The 27,287-nt window shown below is 38.4% G+C and overlaps 1 protein-coding gene across 1 annotated transcript in view; it reads left to right on the forward strand.

Moving 5' to 3' along the window:
- Positions 1–3,197: 3,197 nt before the first annotated feature.
- TDP1 (tyrosyl-DNA phosphodiesterase 1) overlaps positions 3,198–27,287 on the forward strand; it is a 45,784-nt gene continuing 21,694 nt past the window's right edge. Inside the window, exons 1-14 of the mRNA XM_074149175.1 lie at positions 3,198–3,261; positions 4,040–4,587; positions 6,095–6,138; positions 6,792–6,847; positions 7,274–7,370; positions 7,850–7,884; positions 9,222–9,314; positions 10,949–11,119; positions 12,681–12,759; positions 14,195–14,380; positions 15,149–15,197; positions 17,741–17,807; positions 23,596–23,703; positions 26,547–26,649. Of these exons, the coding sequence (XP_074005276.1) occupies positions 4,044–4,587; positions 6,095–6,138; positions 6,792–6,847; positions 7,274–7,370; positions 7,850–7,884; positions 9,222–9,314; positions 10,949–11,119; positions 12,681–12,759; positions 14,195–14,380; positions 15,149–15,197; positions 17,741–17,807; positions 23,596–23,703; positions 26,547–26,649 (1,632 nt within the window). The 5' untranslated portion in view covers positions 3,198–3,261; positions 4,040–4,043. The remainder of the gene's footprint in view (positions 3,262–4,039; positions 4,588–6,094; positions 6,139–6,791; positions 6,848–7,273; positions 7,371–7,849; positions 7,885–9,221; positions 9,315–10,948; positions 11,120–12,680; positions 12,760–14,194; positions 14,381–15,148; positions 15,198–17,740; positions 17,808–23,595; positions 23,704–26,546; positions 26,650–27,287) is intronic.

The raw sequence follows: 27,287 nt of genomic DNA on the forward strand, positions 1-27,287 counted from the left end.
CTCTGATTTTAATCATTTTGACAACAAAGTGAAATGCACAATAACATGCTCAAGAACTGGATCCTAACAATTAACTTTTAGGATTGTAACTTCCGCGTTTGGTTTCTACCTGGTGCACATAAAAAATTGCGTTTCTCAGAACTAGACTAAAAACTACCAAAATGCCAAAACGAATACTGACAAGGCCTAGCCATCAGCAAAAGCAAAAGGCATGGTTATGCCATAAACCACAGTTAATGCATGTTAGCAAAAGCCACATAGAAAAGTATCTGTCTAGCCAGGGATCTTTTAGCACTTCACAATGAGCAGTCATTGGGTAAAGAGCAACAGTTGCGGGAGCTGGGCCCTCCTTAAGGGGGCAGCAAAACCACCAGGCGACAGAATCATTCCTGGAACAAACGTTTTTAATTAATTTTTGTGCAGCTGCACAGACAAAATGGTCTACAGCCAGGTGGTCACGGCACTGCCTGGAGACACAGCAGGTGTGACTTGGCACCTTTTCAGGAAGAAATAACTAAACCTGCACCTCCTTTCTTGCCGGGAGCCCTCCAATTCTATTCTCTTCCCAAGCGGGAGCCATCAGTGACTTATGCACAGAACCTGTGCTTGTTTGAATGCCTTAAGCATGTTTTGAGTACTCCTACTGGAAAAAACATTCAGGGAATTTAACAGAACAGCTAAGTTTTACATCACAGTAAAAACTGAGAGGAGAAGATAGCTAAGAGGCAGCTAAGCGTTTTCAGATTCATAATTCAGCAGTTCAAGAGTCATTTTAGAAGTAGAAATTATTTTTAGATCTGGCTGTAGCTCATTGAGAAAATGTCTACCCACAGCTGAAACATAGCAGAGATGACTACTTTCAGTTTAGTAAAATATTTCTGTGGTTTTTACTTTAAATTATCATAGACAAAATTTTGTTTATGACCTTGTTAAGACTATTTGCCTAAAAAACATATAAAAGTAAAAAAAAAATTAAAAAAAATAGTCACAAGTGGTCCTTGGGGAAGATTTCTCAAACTGGAGAAGAAAAGCTTGTAATTTCTATGCTAAATAGACTTCATAACATATTGGTCAAGCTTGTATTGACCTGCCATGAGAAAGACAAACTCCTGAAACATACATGCATTTATTTTGAAATCTTGCATGTGATCTCTTTTTAGATCACTTGCAATACTAGAGTAGAAGCGCAACTTACAGAATTACATTGAGCCATGCAATTTATTCTGTGTCTTCCTGTGAGTGTGCAACACGTGATTTCTCTCAGTAAACCTTTCTTTTGTTAAGATTTTCATACAGCTATGGATTTGTATTAGAGAAGTCAAGATTAAAATACCCAACTGTTACTAGGTATATTTTTGAGAACACGTTTATTATTAGGACATGCAGTAGTTTCATATCTACTGAAACCACTGAGTAAAGAAATGGAACGTACCACTAACAAAACCCAATAAATTATCAGCACCAAGCTCAGCAAGTCACTTGTGAAATACAATGCAACCTTTTGCTCATCACAGTCTGCAGCAGCAGAGGTAGGGGTTTGGTTATTTTCTTTTGAAATAAATACCCCCAGACACGAAAATTACTTCAAGAATCTGTAGGCGTTTCTGTTTACCAAACCTAGAGTAATCCACTCCAATTAGTGCAGACCAGTCAGTACACAGAGTTTCAATAGTGAGACATCTATATAAGCTAGATCTTCAGAATATAAATGAAAAAATATATACCTTTGAGGGTTTAAAATCAAACAACATTGCTACAGCAACTTTAAAGCCCTCTCTGCTTAAATAGCCTTTATCTTCATCACACTTCGAAAACCTAGAGAAAGAAAGTGATTTGCATTAAAAAACAATAAACCTGACCTAGTATTTTTTACTTTGAATAATTGTTATGGGAAGAATAAACTAGGCACTTGCCAAATAATCTATGCTATTTACAAAAAAAAAACTAATGAAAATTAGTCACATCTCTGTCAGAACTCTATTCACTGACTCTGTTACAGTAGCTGAAAATGGACTGAGTCCATTTAACTTTAAATTCTTGCAAAGTTAAAGTTTTTCTATTTCTACATTTTACGTGCTTACTGCGAAAAGGCTTTTTGCAAACTTAGAATGTATGGTAAAGACTTCGAGAAATCAAATTATATTAAATTTGTTTCTGAAAGATCTTGAATTTTTTTTCTTGAAAAATCCATCTTTAATTGTCTCAGTAAAGTCACTATATAGACAGGAACTATGAGGAGAGACTGGAACGCAAGCATAGGCAGAAGCCATCAAATTTCCTGAAGTATTTTTAGAAAACAAATACTGTTTCCGTAGTCTATACTTAGACAAGAGATTATGCACATAACATTAAAAACCCCTGCAAGTTTCCTAACAGCTTTTCCCACAAAAGACCTTCAGCAGGGATTAATAATAAAACATTTAATCTCGTAGCACTGAAGAGTACATCCACAGATTGTTTCAGGAAGAAGCATTACATGCAACTCTGCAGAAAACTACTAATAAAATTACACAAACAAGTTGAAATTTCATTAACGGCTTTCTAGGTGTAGCTTGCCAATTTTATTGCATGCTGACAGAAGACACGTTATTTGTTAACTGCAGTTAACAAGCCTGTAATAAATTAGAGTAATGAGAACCAAATGCTAAGACAGTTCATTTTGGTAGATAAACCACATCAAAGCCTGCTCTGTGCTCTTACTTTGATTAATTTTACACCTGTTTTCCTCCCACTCCATTCTCAAAGTCGTCATGCGGTTATCTCATTAGCAGGGCACTTCAGACACAGTAATTAACATCGGGCTGAATAAACGATTATGCAAATACTGCACCTGCCCTCAACAAATACTAAGGCCAAATAATTAATGACTTATTAGATTAAATCCGGTTACTAAGACGTGACTCCTTTGCCTGTTTAGCAACTTTGACCGAGGCGCCAGAGATACCTCACAACCCCCTCCACGCCCGTGTGCCCCTGGGGTCAGAGAAGCCCTTCAGGGACCACCGGACACCCATGGGAACGACCCACCAGCCCTTGAGGCCCCCAGCCTCAGCCCGCTGAGGCGGGATCGGCGCCCCACAAGCGCGAGCGCCGCTACTGGCTGTTGTGCGGCTCGCGCAGCGCAGGTGCCGATTGGCTAAAACCAGGCGCGCGCCATTGGCTCGAGGGGAGGAGGCGGGGCTGCGCGGGGGGTAGGCGGGCTCTACGGCCTTCTCTTCACCTCCGGCTGCGGGCGCGCTGCTTGGGCGGTGGGGCCTGAAGGTAAGACGTTGTCCGGCCCCGGAGCGGGACGCGGCAGGTGCTGGCGGCTAAGGGTAAGCGGCGGGGCTCGCGAGGTCCCGGCGCGGGCGGCGGCGGCCGTTAGAGTCCTGGCTCGCGCCCCCTCAGCCGCCGCTGGCTGAGGGGATGGTGGTGGCTGCCGCGCGCCGCCGCTGGCCCCGCCCCGGCCGCAGGCCCCGCCCTCCCCGCGGGGCGGCGGGGAAGGTGGTGGGAGCAGCGGTCCCATCTGTACGGACCCCGTCGGTCGAGGCGGCGGCGGGAGGGCTTCCTGCCGCCTTTGGCTGAGGGTGTCGCCGGGAGGCGGCAGAGGGGGGCTGTGGTCTCGCAGAGGCAGCCGGGAAGAACGGCCGCGGCTCGGCTCCGTGCTCCCGTGTCTCCTCAGCAGAGAGCGCTAGCCCCCTAGGCCTTAGGGTCGGTATGAGAAACAGCTGTATGATGCAAATTACTCTCTTCACGTTTGAAATGCTTTCTCTTACGTGCCCTCGTTGTAGCCAGTTTTCCGTGTGCGGTTTTGCACCTCAGCTGCTTCCTACTTGATGGTTGCTCCCGTTGCACGTGTTTCTTTGTTTCCTGGGCAGAGAAACAAATAGTCTTTGTGCACGAGGACACTTTCCCCAGTCAGAAGTCGCATGGGGATTTTGCCAAATACAAAAAGCAAAGCTCCCTAGTAATAAGTAAATGAGAAACTAGGAAGGAAAACAGACTTGAGCATAGCAAAAATGCACAATTCTTGTTTTGTGTTTTGTTTTTTAATCCCTAGAAACATGCTTCAGGAAGGAGCACATGGAAAATGGACAGTATCTAGCAGTGATGAAAGTACTGAGGAAAATTCTGACAGCGAAAAGCCATCTACATCTTCACTACTGGATGCTACACGTGGCAGAACGAGTGGGCCACAATATCCGTGCTCTGAAGCTAGGAAAGCTGCTCATAAGAGAAAAGCTTCTCCCCTGAAGCTCAGTGACAACAAAATTTCTACAGAAGTACCTCCAGCAGAAAAACAGAGAACTAGCCAAGAAGGCTCAGGCTGGTGTCTTTCTAGTAGTGATGAAGAGGCTGAAGATGAGGAAAAGCATGCCCATAAAGAAACAGTGAAAGAAGAAAAGTGTGGTGCACCCAAAGAACATCCTCTGGATCCTTGCAAAGATGAACTCCCAGAGGAGCAGAAAGCAGAGGAATATGATGAAATGCCCAGTGAAGCCCAAGATACGTGGGATTTGTTGAATGGAGGAAACCCTTTCAGGTTTTTTCTCACTAAAGTCAAAGGAATTGAACACAGCTATAATTCTGGAGCCCTGCACATCAAAGGTGAACAAGTAGCTTCTACTGAAGTGGGCTTTTGGGAGACTTGTTTGCAACAATGCTTATTTTTAGTTTGTGGGTATTTTTAAATATTTATATTCCTTGGTGTAGCTGAGGTTTCAAATTCTAAATGTGCAAGTTGTAGGAATTGATTCTGTTATCTTTGAGGCTTTCTTTTACAATTACAGTGTATAAAGCATTAATTTGCTGATACTGATTCTGTTTTAACTTCTGAATTAGGCTGCACAAATCTAATGTTTGTTTAGCCAAGGTAAATCATGTGGTGCTGCTTACTGTTGCTTTCCTTGTCGGTTAATCTAGGGAAAACAGCTTGCCTTTCTGGCTCTTAAAGGGATACTTAAGTGCCTAACCATGCTCCCTGAGTAGTTGTTAGCACTTGTCTTCATGCTGCTGAGCAGTTTGGCCCTAGTAATGCACTGTTACGTGAGGCAGTACATGTAGTGTATCTGAAATTCTATGGCTGGGATTCATGGGCCCGTTTCAATTTAGTTAGAAGTGAATGTAAGTCAAGATGCAGTGAAGTCTTTGGTGTACATTACTGATGCTGTAGGAATGCTGTGTAGCTGTAGTTTGATGTAAGGGGGAACAGCTCTGTCTGTAAACATTAGCTCATTCAGAAATGAAATCTTGTACATTACAAGACAGAATCAGAAACAAGCACTAATAGGAGACTTATGCACAGAAATATAGTAAAATGAGGTAGTTCTTTGAAGGAGAACAAATGACTGAAGACCTATTCAATTAGATTCTAACTTTTCCTCAGCCTCAAGTGCACCCTATGAGAATTGATTATTGATGGTAGTCTGGTGTTAGAGACCTCAATTGCTTTACTTCTGTATGTCTTCTGTCTGCTTTGTGAATTCATTGTGGCTTTTGGCTTGCCAAAAGTAATTGTCCTGCTAGGTGATTAGTTGAGCTGGTGACGGGACTGAAGTTTTTTATTTGTTTAACCTGCAAAACCAGATTTCTGTAGAGATAAGGCATTAAATATTTTGTCTATCTTAGAAGGTATCTGTAGGATGTTTTCAAGTTGCTGCTCTACTTCAGTTATGGAGGTTATAAATGCTCAGTCGGATTTACCATGAATGAACCTGATACCTATATCCTACAATCAGTCTGCAACAGATAAGTCTTTAAGCATGAACTATGCCCTTGTTACTTCTACCCTGCTTCAGTTCTTCAAGCGCTCTCTACAGGGGAGAGAGTAGTTTGATATCCTTTTCTCCAGATGATCTTGGTCTTTCTCCTAATGAGTTTTTAAAGTTTGTTTTGTGCTTTGAGAGGATTAATGCTTCTTATAAACATAAGACCATAAGGGTTCCATAGGGAAATCAGTCACTTGAATGTTTGAACAGTAAACTTTATTGTGAATGTCTCAGTTACACCAAGTCTGTGAACAATCTGGCACTTGCGGTAGTTACCAAACTGTTCAAGATGTGAAATGTTTACTGGAATGGTTTTTTACTCAATTATGCTTTAATGTTTTTAATAGATATTTTGTCTCCTCTTTTTGGGACTCTCATATCTTCTGCCCAGGTGAGTTTCTTGTTTGAAATTAATTTCACTTGCTTATTTCACTTTATTAACCTTAAACTTGATAATCCATGTTTGTGTCATGTAGCTGATGTTAGCAGGGAACTCTGTTAAAATGCAGAGGGAACTCTAAATGGTTTCAACTGTACAACAATTCATTTAAATATAAAAATCATTCCATGTTCTGCTTAGAATTCAGACAATTATAAGACTGCTTTCTCCTGTTTTGGGAGAATGGGTAACTGAAAAATGTGTATTTATGTGCATATAAATGATTTTCTTGAAAGAAAAAAGCCTTGCAATTTAGGAGTGGTATCTTTTTCTATTGCGTAGAAGCTTTTGCTGTCATTCATGGTATAAACATGTGGCAGAGAGATGGTTCTTGACCGAAGTTTTTACATTGTGATTCTTTTTTTAAGAATGTTGAATTTTATGAACACTAATACATGCTTTTGAATAACTTAAATTCATTCCTGAATTGTTAAGAGATATGAAAGAAGGCATGTGAAATTCAAAAATACACCTGTTTTTAAAACATGCTCTGTATGATATAAGTGGTACTGAGCAATGACTATACGTAGAAAGCTTTCTTGTAGTTCCTTGTTTTGACAAACTCTACTTTTTAATGAGTCTGTTTTCTTTTTCTTATGTACAAGTTTAACTACTGTATAGATGTGGGATGGCTTGTAAGACAGTATCCGCAGGAATTCAGGTACGTTTATTTTATGACGATGAAATTACAGTTTCCAAATCATTCTGTTCATGCGAGTTGCTGTTGTAACGGAATCAAACACTGGTTTGCAGTTGCAAATCATTGTTACCAATTGTGTATGTGTGGAGTCTTATACACTTATGCCTTGTACACACATATTCCAGTTGTAGTTCTCTATTGATTTCTTGACTCTTTTCGAGACTCTTAAATGGTCATAGTTTGGTATGGCGGGTTTCTGATTTTTATTAAGACTTAAGAGATCCCATTGTGGACTATGACAACAATGCAGTAGATGACCTATAAATATGGAACAAGAAGCCTTTTACCATACAATTTACTGGTCCAGAAGTCATAGATACATGATGGAGTGGTTTAGACTGATGACTAATTCACTTGATGTTTTAATAGTAATCTTTTTTATTTAAGGAAGAAGCCATTGTTGATAGTTCATGGTGAAAAGAGAGAATCCAAAGCTGAACTGATTGCACAAGCACGTCCTTATGAGAACATTAGCTTTTGTCAGGTAATTAACATTTGTATCATCCTCTGGCTGAAATTAAGCCATCTGTTGCACTCCATCTCGTTATAGATGGAGAGGCACACGTTATGTGGGAAGTCAAGAATTTATTGTTAGGCTCTAAGGAATATACTTACCAGGACTATAGGAACATAGTAACTATGTTCCTGGTCTTCTGTGATTATGGTAGACTGTCCACTACAAGAGATTCGCACAGAACGGCTACCTGGTTCTGAAAATATTTCTGGTAAGAGACTAGAAATTCTGCTGGAGCAGTTCCAACAGAGTTGCATTGCCATTTAAAGTCAGAACTTCTAGAGAGTACATTTGAAGGTGTTGAAGGGGAAAAATAATGTATTTTGTGATCTGTCCACTAGAGAGCAGTGAAATGAAACAAAAAGGAGGAGAGCTCCTGCTTCATTAACATTCTTGCATATAGGAATGCACAATAGGAATTTTTAATTATCAACTTTTTAATTTTATAGGCTAAACTGGATATTGCATTTGGAACTCACCATACGTAAGTAACAGCTATGAACCAGAGAGCTCTTACTTCTAAAGATGACCACAGAGTTGGTATATGCAGTTAATGTAATTGGACTAGTCACTAGTATATTGTGTCTTAAAGTATTTATGGGATAGGAAGATAGATTATTACTGTTTGTGAAAACATAATTCTGAAGGCCTAATGTATAGTCATGAAATTTAAAAGTAATATCTTTCATGTTCTATGTGTATCTGTTTCATTTATCGGCAAGTTATTTTAGAGCCATGAAACTGGGTATCGTAGAAACTGCTGAGTCTTAAAGAAAAAAATTCTTAGTTATTTTGTATTTACAGATGATAGGATTGTTCTAGTTCAAGGGAACAAATCAGCTATTAGGTAGATATGAGATGTGCGAGACAGGTGATTGAGGTTAGGTTGTGGCTCTTAACTCATGCTTTAATACCAAAACTGTAATGCTGACTTGATCAGTCATGGGCAGGTTGGACACAACACTGTTTTACTGCTCCGTTTTTGCAGTTAACATGCATGATGTGGAAACAAGTACTGAATTTTGGAGTCTTTTAAAAGAAAATAATGTGATATTATAGAAGTGTCACATAGGGAATTTTGTAAATCACAACCTACAGATAAGAACAGATTTAATCTTATGTCTTATAGCGAAGATCTTGAGTTTCAGAGCAATGCAGTATTTTTTAATCAATCCTTTTGTATAACTCGTCTTATAAAATAGGATGTTATAAGATTGATCAGAAGCGTCCACTTAAGGTACATCTGTGTTTCTGGTAGAAAGCATACTGACTTCACTGCTTGTTTGGAGAAAAACATGCAAGTAAAGGAAAGAAATCAGCATTTTAAAAATGACTCTTGCTTCTCTCCTGGATTTAGTGAGGGGTATAGAAGGAATTGAGGTTGTTTTTCAAATTGATAATTTTTAAAGGTTTAGCTTATTTTCACTTAAGCAGTTTAAGTTTTAATAAATTCAGCTATAAGCAAAGGCCTTTTAGTGGTCCTTAATTTTTATTTTTTTTTAACTGTCTACAAAGGAATAAGTATCTGAAGAACATAGCAAATATAGAAAGCATTCTGCAAGTATTTGTTTTTGATTTGGGAAATCAGTTGAATGAGATGTTAAGCTGTTCTCTGGAACGTATTGTATGATGCTGCTGACAAAATATGTGGGAATAGTCTAGTGACGGTCATGCAAGTCTGGAATGTGCATGGATCGAAGTCTAACTTTGAAAATAATTATCTTGGAGCATTTTAATGAATTGTTAATTTATATCCTACTCTCAGTGTACGTGAAACAGATGAAATGTTGTATATCTTTCCTTTTTTTTTTTTTTTTTAAGGAAAATGATGTTGTTGTTATATGAAGAAGGTCTTCGAGTTGTGATACATACATCCAATCTTATTGCTGAAGACTGGCACCAGAAAACTCAAGGGTAAGCAACAATATCTAGCAGGCATATGCTTATTTTAGGTATGTGCTACTGCTGGAGACAGGATACTAGGTCAGATGATCCAGTGCTACAAGTCTTAAGCTCCTAAGATAGAGCTATCCTGCAAAAAAAATTAAACCTACAATGGTGGTAACTGTCTAAATCTGAACTCTACTTGCCTTCTACTGTAAACAAAATTCTGTCCTGAGCTGGCTGTTACCTTAAACTCAGTCTGACTGATTTAAGATCATTTATTATGCCATGCTGTCTCATTATGGAAAAAAAAAAAACTGCCTAGCTATAAAGTACTCTTTATACAAGTCTGAAGCAGCTATTTGAAAGTTATCTCAATACCACAAGAATAATGCAAATGTACAAATGTTCTGTTTCTGCTGTGACTGTGTCTAGAATGTAACCTGATAAATGCTGGGCACCATTGGTTCCTTAATATAGTAGAAGACCCAGTATCCTTTCCTTGGAAGGAATTTTCTTCCTGTTTTTTTTTGTTGTGTTTTTTTAATTATTATTATTTTTTTCGTAGACATTTTTAAACTTTAATGGACAGCTTGGGACATAGTCCTATTTTTTGTGCCCTAAACAAAATGAAGTGACGTGTTCATATAAGGCCTCTCAACCTTTTGTTTTCTTGACTATTTTTATGGAAACATTTTTTAGTTAGATCTCCAAAAGATTTCTTCATCATACTAACTGAAAATGGTTTTTCAGAAGTTACTGTCACCTTGACATCTGTTTTACTGCCGTTAAATATGGCAAGGTTTTGAGGCTTTCCACTTGTCTAAAGCAAGCTCTCCTAAGGGTTTTTGAGTGGCAAAAATATAACCACTGGTATTTTTTTGCCTTTAAATCTTTTACTGGGAGATGGCTTTAGTATCTTTTGGCAATTAGCTTTTCAGAAAGCCAAGAAGGCATGCAAATATGTATTTGGGATGCTTAACAAGCTGCTCTACTTGTCAAACATGAAAAACATTTTTCTTTTTAGCTTTTGCACGCTGCAATAATATGCAGTATCACCAATATGATGGCTCACTGGCTTCTCTGTTTTATAGACTTCTGAATTACAAACACGTCGTAAAGTTGATAATGCAGAACCTTTGGTTTCCATGGGTACAATAATGTATGACTGCAAAGAAATATTAGATATTTCCCTGCGTAGTGCCCACCCTATTTTATTCTGATGGAAGTTCTGGAGAGGCAAGTTATTGTGGGCTACTCTTCAAACTATGCAGAACTTTCAGACATCCTAACTGGTGTTTTTCTGTATCATTACACAAACCGGTAGCTTAGCAGAATGTGTTGCAGTGTTCTAGTCAAACAGAAAGTCTTGATGAAAGGACTACTTTCTCATAAGTCTGAGCCTGACCCTGTTTAACAGTGGTGAAAGCTGTAAATGTATGCATGGATAAATGTGTGTGTTGTTTTCATTTGAAAGTATTAGTTTTACGGTACTGAGTGTAAGACTTGACTATTCTGTAATTGTAAAGTAAAGGCAAGTCACTTTATAGTTAGTATCACAATAAATGTCTAGTGTTCATTTAGGACCTTCAGATATGCTTTAATCACTTATTAAAACCATGTGTTAATGTGCGGTGTCCTTGTTTTTGTCACTTTGTTTTTAGAATATGGATAAGCCCTTTATATCCAAGGCTACCTCAGGGAACAACTGGTTCTGCTGGTGAATCTGAAACTAATTTTAAATCTGACCTAATAAGTTACTTGATGGCTTACAATTCTCCTGCGCTCAAGGAATGGACAGATCTGATTCAAGAACATGATTTATCAGAGACGAGGTATATGTTACTTCATGTTTATAGTAACTTGCATGCTTTTTATCCAGAAAAATTAAACATCGCTGTTAGGATCTGCTAGACCATGGGTTTGTTTTGTAAGCTTACCTTGTTTCAGACTTAAGTGTTCAAATATGAGTCTAACTTTAGGCAGTTTTTTAAATCTATCTTATGCCAGATTATGTTGAAATGACCAACTTCTAGTTTTATAAACATGCATTTTAAAGGAATGAAAAAAGGGGTATCAGTAGTAACTTGACAGAAGGTAGCTATAAGTAGTAGGGATATACAGTTTCATTTAGGTCAGCCTGGCTTAAATATTTGCTCCAAAAAAATTACCAGTGGAAAAACTGAGTTGTGCTTGGCTTTTCATGTAAAAGGAATCATATAAGCAAAGGTTATTGTAATGGGGATTTTATTAAGAATAGGCTTCTGTGCTTTTAAGACAAAGTTCAATCCATATATGTATGTATACGATTTTGCCCATTACAGGCGTGGATCATGTCTGGTAGGCAATGTTATGTTAAGCAATAATATAATAATATACTTCGTCTTGAAACAGTCTTCTCTAATATCACTTTGCTGATACTACTTAAAATAATTCAGGATTCTTAATTCTACTGTATACACACTTTCTGAAGTAAATACCATATTTTAGTGGAAGTACAGGATGCATCTCCTTGACTGCTTAAAGTGGTTTTATAAGCTGGCAAAAAAATTTTGAAAAGAAAAGCTGAGAAAGGTCATAAACTGTCATGGAAATAGACTGAAACTTTGCCTAGTTTAATGTATAAAATAAAAAAAAAAGTGTTTTTTTCTTTACATGGAGTCTTGCAGGATTGGAGGGGGGAAAAAACTAAAGTATGTATCTTGTAGTCAGGTTGACTGAGCCCTAGCTGATACGCATGGGTTAGGGAAGAGACACTTGTTGGGATAAGGATTGGTTCCTTGCCATATAAAATATGTAGGGGATGTTAACTCATGGATGAAGCTAGGCATGAGATGGAGCAAGGAACAGCTTCTTAAACCATCTGTTTGTTGTGACTCCAGGCAGCTCTCTTCTCTGTTTTCAGGGCAAAGTCCTGTTTCCAAACAGGTTACTAAACAGTTATTAGGAAGACAGTTGAAAAAGCTGTACTTCGCGTCTGAGCTACTAGGTGCTCAAATGCCATCCTGTACCTGAATCTGCTGATCTGGATGTGGCAATAGATCGCCTTTACTCAAAATGACATGCCCAGTTCAGTGCTAAAGAGTAGCTATTTGCATTTATTGCTAACGTCAGCTATCTTCTGTATTTTTGTACACAGAAATAGACGCAGTTCCTGTCCATGCTATAGAATGGCCTGATGGTGCATAAAAGCCATATAGGATGCTAATAATAAATTATACAGCTGAAAATCCACTTTTCTTTATATTTTTAATCTTAAACATGAAAGATTAAATATTTCTGGTTGCACTTTTATGACTAACCTTGCTGATAGGTTTTACTTAAATACCTTAATACTTTACAAACCCAAACACTCCATAGCTGCAAATAATTTGGTGTTGTTTTTTCTTTCTGTAGAGTGTATCTGCTTGGTTCTACCCCTGGACGATACCAAGGTAGTGATAAAGAAAAGTGGGGTCATCTTAGGCTCAGAAAGGTACTAAAACTGTAACCTTTTTTGTTAATATCCTTTTAACTGTAAATATAATTTTAGAGAGCGTTCTTTAGTTCCTTTCAATTTTTCCAGCTATGATCTTTTAGTATGTTGTTACGGTTTAAGTTAGCAATAACATAAGCTTGCAACTTATGACAGTGTAGACTTTGCACACAATATCCCTGGGCATTATAACCATGGTCTGAATTGTTGTGTGCTTAGAGATATCTGAGAAGTCACCATCACTCAAATGACTTCCTGTCCGCTGTTGGTGTTTCTAACAAGTGTGACACTATCAAAACCTGGTCGTCTTTGACTGGGAACCAAGTATTGCCTTTTTCAAAGGCGCTCACTGAGACAAGATGTGCTGATACAGACTTGCCTGCACGTAGGGAACAGGCTTATTTTATTTAAGTAAATGTTAAGCATTATTACAGTTCCTTTTTCCCTAATGACCTGGCAAAAACCCATCAAATTAAAAACCAGTTTGCACTTAGCTGTTGTCATCAATTCAGTCAGGCTTTTAGTTTTGTTCTACTACATTTCTAAGACCTTGATTATTTTTTTTATTAATTTTTTAATCAACTGAATAATTAGGAACATAGATTCTGATTTTTTTTTTTTTTTTTTACCACCACCCCCTCCTGCATTATTTACCCTTGCAGGTTATTTAGATAAGCCATGAAGAGCTTGGCCTTTCTGATACATGTTGTCTGCATGGTTTTTTTGCCTAGTAAGACACTGATAACAAAATAGAAAAAGCCTGTAAAGGATAAAGATGGTCTTGTGGGAGATGTTTGTGTATTAAAAAGATTAATATTTTTGGTGACAATGCAGATAGACCTGATGACTGAAACTATTTAGTTATGTGTTTTCTCTAGAGGGGGGGGGGGGGAAAGGTAGCCACTACATGCAATTTAATATGTGCCTATATCCATCTGTTTTTAATGTGACTTTAAATTCTATTCACAGCTAAAGAACTCCTCTACAAGGATTACTTTAATTTTTTCTTCCATTGTTCTTTGTTCCCCTCTTACTGTGGGCTTCTATTGTAGCTGGGGCTTTAGCATGTGAGAGGAATTTTATAGCCAACAACGACCAAATATAAAAAGATTTAGCTGTTTAATTTATTGTGACTTCTAAAGCTAATGTTTCATGTTTTTTTTAGGAAGAGCTGTTAGCATTCTTTTTACCCATTATTTAATGGTTGGTTTTGGTGCTTTTGGATAAAACTTGTGATGTTTGATCTCCTTTTGAAGGAACAGTGGATTTATTTGGTGACCATGATGATGTTTTTTATTGCAAAGTGAAATAGTTCGTATAAATGTTGTCAGAAGTGAATTATAGAGAATTTATTACATCAGAAGCAATATCAACCACCTAATTAAGGTTTTCGTTGCCTGTTGAAGTCTAACAATGTTTGAATTTCTCACACTAGCTTTTGAAAGAGCATGCTTCGTCGATACCAGCACAGGAATCCTGGCCTGTTGTTGGACAGTTCTCAAGCATTGGTTCAATGGGAGCTGATGGGTCCAAGTGGCTTTGCTCAGAGTTCCAGGAGAGCCTGGTGGCTGCAGGCAGCAGTGTGACAACTCTCCTTAAATGTGATGTTCCAATTCATTTGGTATGTCTTTTTAGATGCTAGTGACCTTTACTTAACATTTATTTCTTTGTTCAAATTTTAGTCATTGATTTGCTCTTAAGTTTTGGAAGGCATGAATGTAGTTTTAGGATGCCACTTAGTGACACTTGTGTATGGTATACTATAAAAATGTATTGTTATTTCAATCTGCATGACACTTAGAGTATATATAATCTGATCAAAGTTATTATCATTCAGTAGCTTGTCTTCCATTGAGTTTTGTAGATGTAGCTGTTTCTGCTACTGACATGTAACTGAACCCTGAGTGGTTAATACCTAAAACAAATTATTTTCTAACTCTGTTATTGTGGTCAGGTTATTAGCACAGTTAAGGGGACAAACACAAATAAGTTTGTAGCAGGAACTTGTTAAATTGGGGATAAAATATTGTCAAACTACACCCCTACCACGTGCTAATTACCCCTGCATACTCATATTTGAGACAAGAGTCTAAAATATCATAAGATAATGTGAAGAACTTATTTTGACCAGCGTGGAAAGTGGTTAAAGCAGGATTGTTTGAGTCTTTTGGTAAGCTCTGCAAGAGAGATAGAAATATTAAAGACTTTTTTGTTACTGGCACACAACTAGTTTTAAGCTGCAGTGTAATTTCATTCATTCTGAAAAATGAAAAAAAATTTTTTTCTCAAGTTTTCTTTAAGATTATTTTTGTTTGAAAACTGATGGCTTGTGTATTTAGAGCTGTGTTATTAAAGTTACGTTTCTTTTCCCCCCCCCGCCTCCATGAAGGTTTATCCTACTGTGAACAATGTGAGGCAAAGTCTGGAAGGCTATCCTGGTAAGCAGATGAACCCCCATTTATTAGCTTTTTGTGGTGATAATGTCCTGCAAAATCACTGCAGTGGTTGGTATTGAATGAACCTGAAGTTGCCATCTTGCTGAGAACTTGGTAGAATAGGTGGCAGTAGAATCCTTTTATTACTGCTATTGGAGCTCTTGACTCCAGCTCTTCTATTGTGGTTGAATAGAAAAGCTTTGTGGGCATTGATATATAATGTTTAATTGGTATAGCCATGTTCATACATCACTGAATAGGAAAAACCAGCTCTTGCTCACTCTAACTCCAGTTGTACTTTCATTTTGGTAGAAATTTCAGGTTTGCGTGTGTCAGGCTCTCCTTCTGGTTTTTTTGCAGTGTCACCCTGCACATTAGATAGAATGGAGAATAAGATGTTTAACTACTCATTAGTCATTTTCTTAATATTGCAACATGTGTTTTTTCTGTTCGGTCTTCCCATGTTTGTGTTAAGGAAGTCAATATATTTGTATAGAAAGCATAGCCCCAGCTAACTTGAAAGAGGAAGAGGTACTGTAATATTCTGATGCAGCAAAGTTTCTGTATCTCAGAAGCAAGCACTTACGTGGGTTATATCTATGTGTGCTAAGGGAGCTGACTGGTATCACTGTGTGGCTGTTGTTGATAAATCTTCAAAAGGTGAAGGCAATTGGAAGAGATTCACGAGGACTGAAACAAAAGAATTCTTTTCTGCCTTCAGGAAGGGTAAGAAGGAGGATCTGGGTAACTATAGGCCTGGCACCTTCATCCTAGGGAAGGCGATGGAGCAAAGAATCCTGGAAACCATTTTCCAAACATGCGATGGACAGGAAGGTGATTGGGAGTAGTCTGCATGGATTTGTAATGGAGAGATTATGCTCCATTAACCTGATGTCCCTCTATGACAAGATGACTGGCTTGCTGAATGAGAGGAGTGTGCTGGATGTTGTTTCTCTTGACTTCAATAAGGATTTTGGCACCATCTCCTATAACATTATTGCAGACAACCTGTTGAAGTACAGGCTGGATGAGTGGACAGCGAGGCAGACTGGAAACCAGTTAAACTGCCAGGCCTTGATGGTTGTGACCAATGGCATGAAGGCCAGCTGGAGGTCAACTGCTGGTGGTGGTGTGTGCCAAGCACTGATACTGGAGCCGTACATTTAATATCTATATTAATGACCTGAATGGTGGGGCAGAGTACACCCTCAGTCAGTTTGCAAATGTTACAAACTCAGGAAGAGTGGTTATGTATCAGTTGATTGTGCTGCCATTCAGAGGGACTGTAGAGTCTGGAGAAAATGGGCTAAACAGGAACCTTACGCAGTTCAGCAGAGGGCACTGCAACATACTGTGCTGGGGCAAGAATAACCCCAGGCACTAGTTCACGCTGGGGATTGATGGGGGAAATCAGCTATGCAAAAAAAGACCTGAGAGTGCTGGTGATCACTAAGCTGAAGATGAGCCAGCAATGCATTCTTGTGGCAAGAAAGCCAACAGCATCCTGGGCTGCATTGGGAAGCATGTTGCCAGCAGGCTGAGGGAGCTCCATTTAGCACTGCTGACACCACATCTGGAGTGCTGTGTCCAGTTACTGGCTTTCCAGTACAAGACAGACATGGACATAATGAACCAAGACCAGCAAAACACTGCAAAGATGAATGAGGGGTTGGAGCATCTGTCATACAAGGAGAGGCTGAGAGAGCTGGGTAACTCTTCAGCCTGGAGAAAAGAACTTGGCTTACTGTCCTTTCTTTCATATTGTGAAATAACGGTGAATGGCATAACTCTGTATTTGTGCAAATGAACAGCTCTGGGGACTCCTGCAGTTAGTGCATCCCTGAGAGTAGTAAAGCTTTTGTAATACATCCCTATGGTGTTTTCTAGGACAGGTTGAATGCAGTAGGTTTTGCATCATGTTTTTAATACACAACACTTATAACTCAGTGTGCCATGGCTGATTCTTCTTTGTTAAATTCATTTCAAGAAATCGTAACATGCATTAGCCAAAGACAAAATCAATACAAATACAATTTCATCAGAGAAGTTCTTGCTCTTTAAAATAATGCTGTTTGGTGGTTTTGTGGTGTGGGTTTTTTTGGTTGTGGGTTGGTTTGTTTTTTTTTTTTTTAGTTTTGGTTGTGGGTTTTTTTTCTGAAAGCTGCTTATTTTATTCCCTCTAGCTTGTATGGGTAATGATTTCAATCTGTTGATACCAAGAGGTATCATAACAAAAAATTACCCATAAACATCTATCTTCTAAGAGGACTTAATTTTATTCCCTATATACTGTTTCTCTTTTTTCCTAGTGTAAATCTGTTACATAGTGTTTAGGAACTTGCTGAATTGTAAGAATGAAAAAAACACAAAACCAAACCAACCCACAAACACCCCTATATACCATTTTATACTACTGGAGCATTTAAGCATTTTCTGAAAATAACTCATCAGGATAGTACCAATAACTTATTCCACAAGGTGCTTGCTGCTTTTAGAATGTCTTTTAAAAAACAAATGTACATGTTCTATTTTTTTTTTCCCTTAAGCTGGTGGCTCACTTCCCTACAGCATACAGACAGCACAGAAACAGCTGTGGTTGCATTCCTATTTTCAGTAAGTAGAACTCAATTGTTTGTTGTTCTGTTGTTTATTTTTTTTTTTTTCTTAGACTGTATGTTTAAACTTACAATGCTGGAATGTTTGAGTGTTAAAAGCAAATTAAGGGGAAGTAGTCCTTGAAATAAAAGCCTTTAGTTCCTTATCTGCTGGTCTTATCTCCAAAACAAAGTCAAAATGTGCTCTTTGCCTGTAAAATATTATATGGGATACTGTTGCTAATGGAGGATGCTACCAGATTTTTGGATTCTGTGAACTTCTATTCAAGCTTTCCTTCCCTGAACTGGAATAAAGTTACTCCTCTTTTTTTCCTTTATTTTTTTTAAGTTGTATTTCACTTTTCTACTTGTGCCTTGGTTTTAATAGGATTTCAGCTGAACCACAACAGGGGTAGGAAGGCTATTTTTGTTTGTTGAGTTCAGCAGTCCTGCTGCAAAAATTGTCAGTCCCTTATGGTAATATAATCTTTTGTTAAAGGTGCCTGATGTTTTCCATTAAGAACTTCTATTTTCACTTGCTACTAATTTTGCCAGAGTCTAACACATTCCTTGCCAGATGTCTCCCTCAGGCTGAATCTTTAAAAACTTAAGCGTGTTTTGAGAACAATGGGAAAAGTTGTTTTGAAGAGATTTAAAAAAAAAAAAAAAAAAAAAAACACACAAACTTAGATCTGGTAACCTCTTACAAGACCACACCTCCCTATTTCTTTCACCAGAAACTTAACCCTTCCAGGTGGAAGTTGTGCTGGTAAAATACTTTAACCATAGAGTTTACCCAAGAGTTTGTAAAGTTGTGCATGTATTCAGAGGGCTGAAAATAGAATTGCTAGTTACAGAGAGCATCCTTCCTCCTGGAGTGAACATGATTGCTGCTGTGAGCCTTGCTGGTCAATGTCCAAGGAATGGAATTGGAACAGAAAGTCTGTGAGGCTTTGTCTCTCCTGCCTTTCAAGCATGCCCTCTGAGCACATTCAGCAAAGGAAGAAAGCTACAAACACCTTCAAGATTGTTCAGTCATGATTCAAAAATTGAGGAGATAATAAAACCGGGGGTGTTAGAGCAGCCTTAGTTCAGTTTCTATAAGCATATACCTCATGAGAATCTTACTGGAAGAAAAATGTAACCTTTTTTCGGTTAGTCTCTTATTTAGTGCACAGAACATTATGTGATAATGAGACCATCCATTGTTCCTGTTCAATGAGAAAACACCCACATAACTGTCTCATTGGGCATATTAGGGTCCTGCTCTGGCAACAAAAGGGCTGTTTTAAATTCATCGGTCAAATTGGTTGCAGATAAGTGGCCCTGTGTAATGACTACCCAGATGCAGATTCTTACCCTGAAGTAATACAAGATACCAGCCCTTGAGAAGAGCCTGCATGTGAGCTGTTACCATAGAGCAGATGACACACAGCAGCTTCTTACCTGTGGTAACCTGAGAGACACAGAAAATGGTATGTCTCATTTCAATAGAATTAAATATAAGATGAGCTATTTTGAAGCCTTGCCATAATACAAAGCTTTGGGTAGTAGAGGGATTAGAGGAATGTGTCTTTACCTCACTGGAAGATAACACAAAACCATCAAGAAACTAGGAATCCTACCAGAGTTGAAGGAATAGAAATACTTTATACTTACAGTGAAGGAGAAGGAATAGCTCCTATTTACAAGTAGGGAGAGATTAATGGAGTTAGCAAATGGTGTCCTATAGTCTCATCCCAAGAGCTAGAATCTCTACTCAAGGCATACAATTTCTGTGATGTCTGCAGGCTGTTTTTCTCTCTCTTCTGCCAGTTGAGTGTATTTAACTAACCTGTAATGCAGCTCTGAATTGTAATTTCTCAAATTTCTTGAAGTAATTTCTCAAAAGAATAAGGTGACTAAACTTAATATTGATTTCACTTTTCTGATCATAGTAAATGATTACTGGACTGCTTTGTTAGATTAGCTACTGTATAAATGGTGCAGTTTGCTCAGTTTTCTCTCCGATGGGGTTGCTGTGTTTTCATTTCGGTATGATTCATTGATAACATGAGATTTGCAATGCTTAATGATTTCTGTTAATTGCTGCTTTTGAAGCAGTTGATCAGCTTTAACAGTACATAAAACGTATTTTAAAGCTCATTTTAACTGATTGACTTTTAATGCCACATGAGTTATGTTTGTGCAGTTACCTTGTCAAATTCTTATTTTCAAAGAATGGAATAAGTTGGTTTGACAAGAGCTTGTTTGACTTGCTGTTGACAATTCCTAACGATAGTTGTACTAGAGTGTTCCTTAGGCCTGTAGAGTTTTGAAGAATAATCGCCTTTCTTCTCAGTTTGAAGAACTACGGTGTTGTTCCCCTAGCATCAAAAAAGATGAGAGATATGGAGCATTTAAACAGAGGACCTACTGTTCTCTTATGGTTGAGAGTAACGGTGTGAGTTGGTTTAACTATGTTCAAGCCTTGCTGCCAGTATTTTGAGGTGGAAAGCCCATTTGCTATTTAAAGTAAGAAGTAAATGCTGAAAGAGGTGAGGGTGTAGAAAATGAGTTATTCCTGGCTCGGTTTATGGGTTGAGTGTGTTTGCAGAGATTAATTTTCAGGATGTTGGGATTATCTGGCTTCCCTGAGTCAGTAGCTCCACTTGTAAAGGGGCCTGTGTCTGCTCCTTTACCTCATCTGTGCCAGAAATATCAGACATTGCTGGCAATTGATACTTTACGTCTCCCAGCTAAGTGCACAGTGATTGCAGTGTAGTCTCCTTTTCAAACTCAAAAATTCTTTGCAGAGTAAAACAAATATTTATCAAATGTTTTAAAAAAGCATACTTCTGAAATTTGCAAGGGGTTAAGTACATACAAAAGCAACAACTTGTAGGCATTCACATTTGTAGTGCAGTGCAAGTGAGTGAAAAGTATTTTCTATATTGCAAAAGAGACCTTATTCATGGTAGAGAACATTTTTTTCTCTTCCTTTCCCAAAAAAACTCAAATTACGTGAAACTTAAAATAGGTTTTGGAAAAACAGAGGAATGGGGAGGCAAAAGCTCTCGCATTTTGAGTTGAAAAGTAGATTACCTCTCTATATCAGTGCACCTAATCATCACACTAGAGGCTGTGTAATTAAAAAGGAAAAGTTGCTGACTGAAATGCCACAAAAGATGGTGAGGGAGGAAGTAGCAACAAGTTACTAGTAAAAATGTCAGGACTGGTTGTCTAAAGTCAGAGTTAAGCTGTATTAGTGATAAGGAGTTCTAGTTCTAGAAGTGTAAAAGAATAAAAAAAATAGCAAAAAGGCTTTCAAGTTTCACTCTTCAGATTCTGATACCTATTCACATAACTCCTTTTCCTCACCCCACGCTTGAGCTTTTAGTTTACATGGTATCATGACCTCTGTCAAAAAAAAAAAAAACCCTACTTCAAGCTGTGGTTTTGCTCCATAAAATTTCTCAAAGCTAGTTTCATTTAACTTATGTTTATCTCTGATGAGACTGAATATGCCTAAAGTTTACTGCAATGTGATGAGATCAGTCCTATGTATGTCCTCTGCCAGCCGCATTCTGATGAAGTTTACAGCTTAGAATGTGTTATGTGTTAATGTGTTGAATAGAAGTATATTGAAATTGTTACGTTGACATATGCTCTCATCCTTGCTGTGCAAGGCAACTGCTCTTGTATTTTACTTCAGGCTTTTTGTAATCTGTTTTGGCTTTTTTTTTTTTTAATTTTAATTCTAAAATATGCCAAGAAAGTTCCATGGTGAAGCTGAAATTTAGCTCTATTAAGAAAATAGATGGGTACAATATCTCATTTAATCTGAAACCCCTTCCAGTTCTTTTGGTTTATCATTGCATTATGCAGTCTGGAGATAAGCTGACTTTTAGGCTGAAGGGAAAACATTTCTTAAATACAACTTTGCTAGTAATGGTTTTACTGAAAGCATCTGAATTTTTCAATGAGGCAATTACTTTAAAAAACAAAAAGAAAAAAAACACCGCCGCTGCCCCTCCCCAAACCAACCAAACCTGATCAAAGAACATAATCACTTTCTTTCCCTTTTTGTCCTTACGTATATCTGCTGGCCTATTAAAGAAAATATGGCAAAATCTATGCTCCCCTTTCTGATTTTAACTTTCTGGAGTACCACTTTCAATCACTTGCAATTGAAAGTAACTGCAATTAGATTACTGTAGAATGCAAGAGAAGTCATAGTGCTATTGCTAAAACAGTACTTAAATGTATCTGTCAAAGATAAGGAGGCAAAAGGCAGTGGACTGAGGTAGTATCTCAAAATTATTGCGGTTAATAGTGGGGAGGAGTTTGTCCTCAACAAAGGCAGTGAGATGCAGATCTAGAGAAAATCTGTGTTCAATTCTCAGTTCTACTGTTTTTCCTGGGTTTTTTGTTTCTACAATGTTACAGGAGTTACCTAATTACTTTTGTGCCTTAAACCTAAAGATGTTCACCTAAACTGTTAATTGTGTGATAAAAGCTATTAGCAAGAATTGTTGACTTCCAGTATAGCCTTACAATCTGTATGTAATGTTTGGAGTTCTGTAGGAGAACACAAGTTTAGCTGTTTCTGTATCATACTTATCTTAGTTCTTCAAAACAGATTTCAGAGTGGCTTGCATCAAAATACAAAGATGCCTAGTTTGCTCCAAATAAGCATATAGTGTTTCAGCTCTTCCCCTTTAGGAATATAGGACCAGTTCTCAGAAACAGTTCTTTCCTTTATCAGAGGTTAGGGTTGTGAAAGTAAGTAGGCCTTGACCCCTGAACTACCATGTCTCTTGACTTGTGTAAAAGTTAGTCCTGAAAGTCAGCTTAGGTAAATAATTACAGCCCTTCCACTTTTCAATCTTTTTATGCTTTTAAATGGACACTGTTCACTTCAAAGGTATTTTGGAGCTGGTCAATTCTTTTTGATTTGCCTCTTAGAAGAGAATACTAAATTAGGGAAACAAGACAGTGACAACCAAACCAGAGCCTATTATATTCCAAACTAAGGAAAGAAAAGTCTCTTTGGAAATGGTGTATTTGGGTGGAGGAAGGTGTCTTTGGAAGGCTTCTTCCTGATTTTGAGTGAGGACTAAGAGCTGAGCAGAATACGCTTCTAAATACCATGATTGCATACCTTCACTTATGTACATATATTTACTGCTTGCTTACAGTTTAGTTCTGTAACATTGATCTTGAATTACTCCAGCAATGGCTCAGTGTTTTAAACTAGTTTCTATATAAATACATACATAGATATGACTGCTATTCTCTTAAGCCATCTGATTTCTCAGTGGCTTAGGGGCACAGAAAGGGGAAGAGGAAGGGTAGTGCCAACAACATCAGTTGCTCCTTGCCTCCTCTTTATGCATAATAAATTGTAATGAGCTTGGGAAATTTTGCAAGGTTTACTTTGGTGCCAAACTCCTTCACTTAAAAGCATAATCATTGATAGTCTTCAAAGAATAAATATTGGCTGGAAGTTTGGAGTTAAGTTGAGTGTTAGCTGGAGTGGAGGAATGGAAAAAACTTGTTAGGAGAGCCTGATACACTGAGGAGAATATCTGTCTGGTTTGTAAAGAAAAAAAAAATTCTGCCCTTTTGGCTTCCAGCAAGATTGGATTTCAGGATTAAAAAAATCAGCGAAGTAAAGTATTTTCAGCCTTTCTGTAGGGGAAACAAGTATTAAATGTGACAAGTGCGGGGTAGTATTACTCACCATACTACAGTGCCATGTTTTTGGTATTTCTTAGACCTCAAAATAAAACTGTATATGAAAATAATTCCTTTTCTTTCTCTAGCAAATGGTCAGCAGAAGTCTCGGGTCGAAGTCGTGCTATACCTCACATTAAGACATACATGAGACTCTCTCCCGACTTCCAGAAGATTGCGTGGTTCTTAGTTACAAGGTAAACAACTAACCATTTGCCTCTCACTTAAAAAAAAGTCACATATAAAGTTCTTGTCAGTTGCAGGCCCGGGTGAGTTACTGCCTAATCCTCATAATACTGTAAGTAGTCATATGAATTTTTGTCTGTATTTAATGTTTTTTCATTGCATGCCCTTTTGGGGCTGCGAGTTAAAATGATTATGTCAGGAACTGTTGGCAACTGCACCAAAATCTTGTCTGAGCTGTAACTGCCAATTTCAGGGTTCAGCATCAACTGAAGTGATAAGTAGTTTTAAACTTTGTTTTTTAACACATGCTGCACGTGAATGTGCTGGTTTGTACAAAATAGATATGAGTTAAGCTTAAGTTTATCCTTGTGCTGCCTTATTGTTACAAAACAGGTAGATACCTAATATTTGGAATCGGACCTTTTGTCAGATTTTGTTCAGCAGTCTAGCTTGAAGTCTAGCTTTGTATTTCTATTGTTTGTTTTTTAAAGACAAAAGAGGGAGCTATAAATTTTGTGACGTGAGGGGGAGAATGTCTTATTGTGAAGGAAAAATACAGATATGTTTCAATTTTGCCAAAACTGATTTTTGTGCAATCCTATATGTTATAGATAATGATCTTTGTATCCTTACTTTTAAATGCTTCGATCTTTTTTTCCTCTTTTTATTCTGGCTCTTTAAATTTCATCACTTACTGATACTGTTGCCTGCAATAATAGTGTTTAAGGTGCTTTTTAAAGGATTTAAGTCAGTCAAATGTGAGTCCAACTAATACAGAAATTCATGGTTGCTTCTGTTTTTTTCTTATGTTTCTTCTATTCCACCACTTGCTACTATCAAAAAGATCCAGTATGTCTGTCAGTTAAGCATAGTTTAAGTTTTGTATTTGCTGTAGAAGTAGGTTTTGACAACAGACTTGCACTTATTTTTTTCACTCCAGACTTGATGTACTTCATAGCAGATACTGATGGGGGATTCACTACAATATGGTGCTGAATAGCACATTGAACCAAAAATACTGCTTCAGCAAACACTTGTTTTCATAAATAGGTCAAAAGAACAAAATGCCAGGAGCAAAAAATACTGTTTTACACTTGCAAAAATGCTCTGTACTGAATTTATTCTAATGTAACTAGTCATAATTGTGCTAGCCTTCAATCTTCCTAAGTAATCAAGTTGAAGCTATTTACCAATACCAAGTTCACACAATCATAGAATAGTTTTGGTTGGAAAGGACCTTTAAAGATCATCTAGTCCAACTCCCCTGCAATGAGCAGGGACATTTTTAACTACATCAGGTTGCTCAGAGCCCCATCCAACCTGACCTTAAATGTTTCCAGGGATGGGGCATCTCCCACCTCTCTGGGCAACCTGTTCCAGTGTTTCACCACCCTCATTGTGAACAAAAAAAAAATAAAAATTTCTTCCTTATACCTAGTCTAAATCTACCCTCTTTTAGTTTAAAACCATTACCCTATGTCCTATCTCAATAGGCCTGGCCAAAAAGTCTGTCTCCATCTTTCTTGTAAGCTCCCTTTAAGTATTGAAAGATGGCAATAAAGTCTCCCTGGAGCCTCCTCCAGGCTGAAAAACCCCAACTTTCTCAGCCTGTTCTCACAGGAGAGGTGCTCCAGCCCTGTGATCACTTTTGTGGCCCTCCTTGGGACCCCCTCCAACAGATCCATGTCTTTCCTGTGCTGAGGGCTTCAGAGCTGGATGCAGTACTCCAGGTGTGGAGTAGGGGGGTGAAATCACCTCCCTTGACCTGCTGGCCATGCTTCTTTCAATGTAGCCCAGGATATGGTTAGCTTTCTGGGCTGCAAGCACACATTGTCAGTTCATGTTCAGCTTTTAATCCACTAGTAACCCCAAGTCCTTCTTGGTAGGGCTGCTGTCAATCCCTTTGTCCCCCAGCCTGCATTGATAACCAGGGTTGCCCTGAGCCAGGTGCAGAACGCTGCACTTGGCCTTGTTGAACCTCGTGAGGTTCATATGGGACCACTTCTTGAGCCTGTCCAGGTACCTCTGGATGGCATCCCATCCCTCAAGCACGTCAGCCACATCACTCAGCTTGGTGTCATCTGCAAACTTGCTGAGGGTGCACTCTATCCCACTGTCTGTGTCACTGATGAAGATCTGAGCAGTGCTGCTCCCAGTACAGATCTGCGAGGGACACCGCTTGCCACCAATCTCCATCTGGAGATTGAGCCGTTGACCCCACTACCCTCTGGATGTGACCATCCAACCAATTCCTCATCTGCTGAACAGTCCACCCATCAAATCCATATGTCTCCAATTTAGAGAGAAGATCTTGTGGGAAGCTGTGTCAAAGGCCTTACAGAAGTCCAGATAGATGACATCTGTAGCTCTACCCTGTCCACTCCATCACAGAAGGCCATAAGGTTGGTCAGGCAGGGCTTGCCCTTGGTGAAGCCATGCTGGCTGTCTCAAATCACCTCCTTTAATGTCCTCCGTGTGCCTTAGCATAGCTTCAAGGAGGATCTGTTCCACGATCTTCCCTGGCACAGAGATGAGACTGAGAGGTCAGAAGTTTCTTTCTGAACTGTGCAGAGAAGATTAAAAAGGCTGAATTTGTCTTGTAGATCTGTGTGACACAATTGGTCTTGTATGATTATCCACTTGGGTTGTACAAATACCCTTCTATATATTGTCTCTGCTCCTCCCACTGTGCTGTAAAAATAGCAATAAGGAGTAACACCCAAATCACTTTTTATGAAAAGACTGTTCTGATTGAAGTTCTCCTGCCCAGAAGTGCATTGCTGCAGCTGTGATATTTAAGCATTTTCTGCTGTGAAGATTATGCCTCACTGAAATGCTTTGTTTCTCTTTGCAGTGCCAATCTGTCTAAAGCAGCTTGGGGAGCTCTGGAGAAAAATGGCACCCAGCTGATGATCCGTTCTTATGAACTTGGAGTCCTTTTCTTGCCTTCAGCATTTGTAAGTTCATAGTTCAAGTACAAATCCTGGGATATGTTGAGAATCTGCAATATTGATGAATACAAATGTGACTGAATAATCTACTTACTAGGTCTGTGTTTCCAGGTTGGAAAGCTAATAGCAAGTGGTGTTTTACGCAAGGTTTTTAAAATAGAAAGTCTGTTTTCCTACACAGTGAGTGTGGATTTGGTATTGATGTGACTTTTGTTATGTTACTGAAAAGCAATAATATTTTAAAATTGTAACATATACCAAATGTTGCTGGAGAGGATGATCAAATCTCTTCTTTCGTGCTTCTTAAAATTAGTCTGTGAGTGCATATTAACATTGAAGTGATGCATATGGCTTGTAACTTGAAAAACAATTCCTAGCACTGCACTGATTGCTGTTCTTGCTCCCTGAAATTCGTTTGCAAAGCCATGTGACTGTGTCTTCTCAAACTTTCTGCTTTGAGAACAAGTTCTCAAATTCGCCTTCTAAAATCTCCAATACAAATCTAGGAACGTATTAATAAAAAAAACTGTTTAAAAGCTGAAGGATTGTATCTTCCAAACCTATGTAACAGCAGTCTCAGTATGTAGAAGACAAGTTTGGCCCCAAATAATAGTTATTCTAGTGTGTGGAGCAGAGGATTGGGA

Source organism: Numenius arquata, chromosome 6 (genome assembly GCF_964106895.1).
Source record: "Numenius arquata chromosome 6, bNumArq3.hap1.1, whole genome shotgun sequence".
NCBI classification, from domain to species: Eukaryota; Metazoa; Chordata; class Aves; order Charadriiformes; family Scolopacidae; genus Numenius; species Numenius arquata.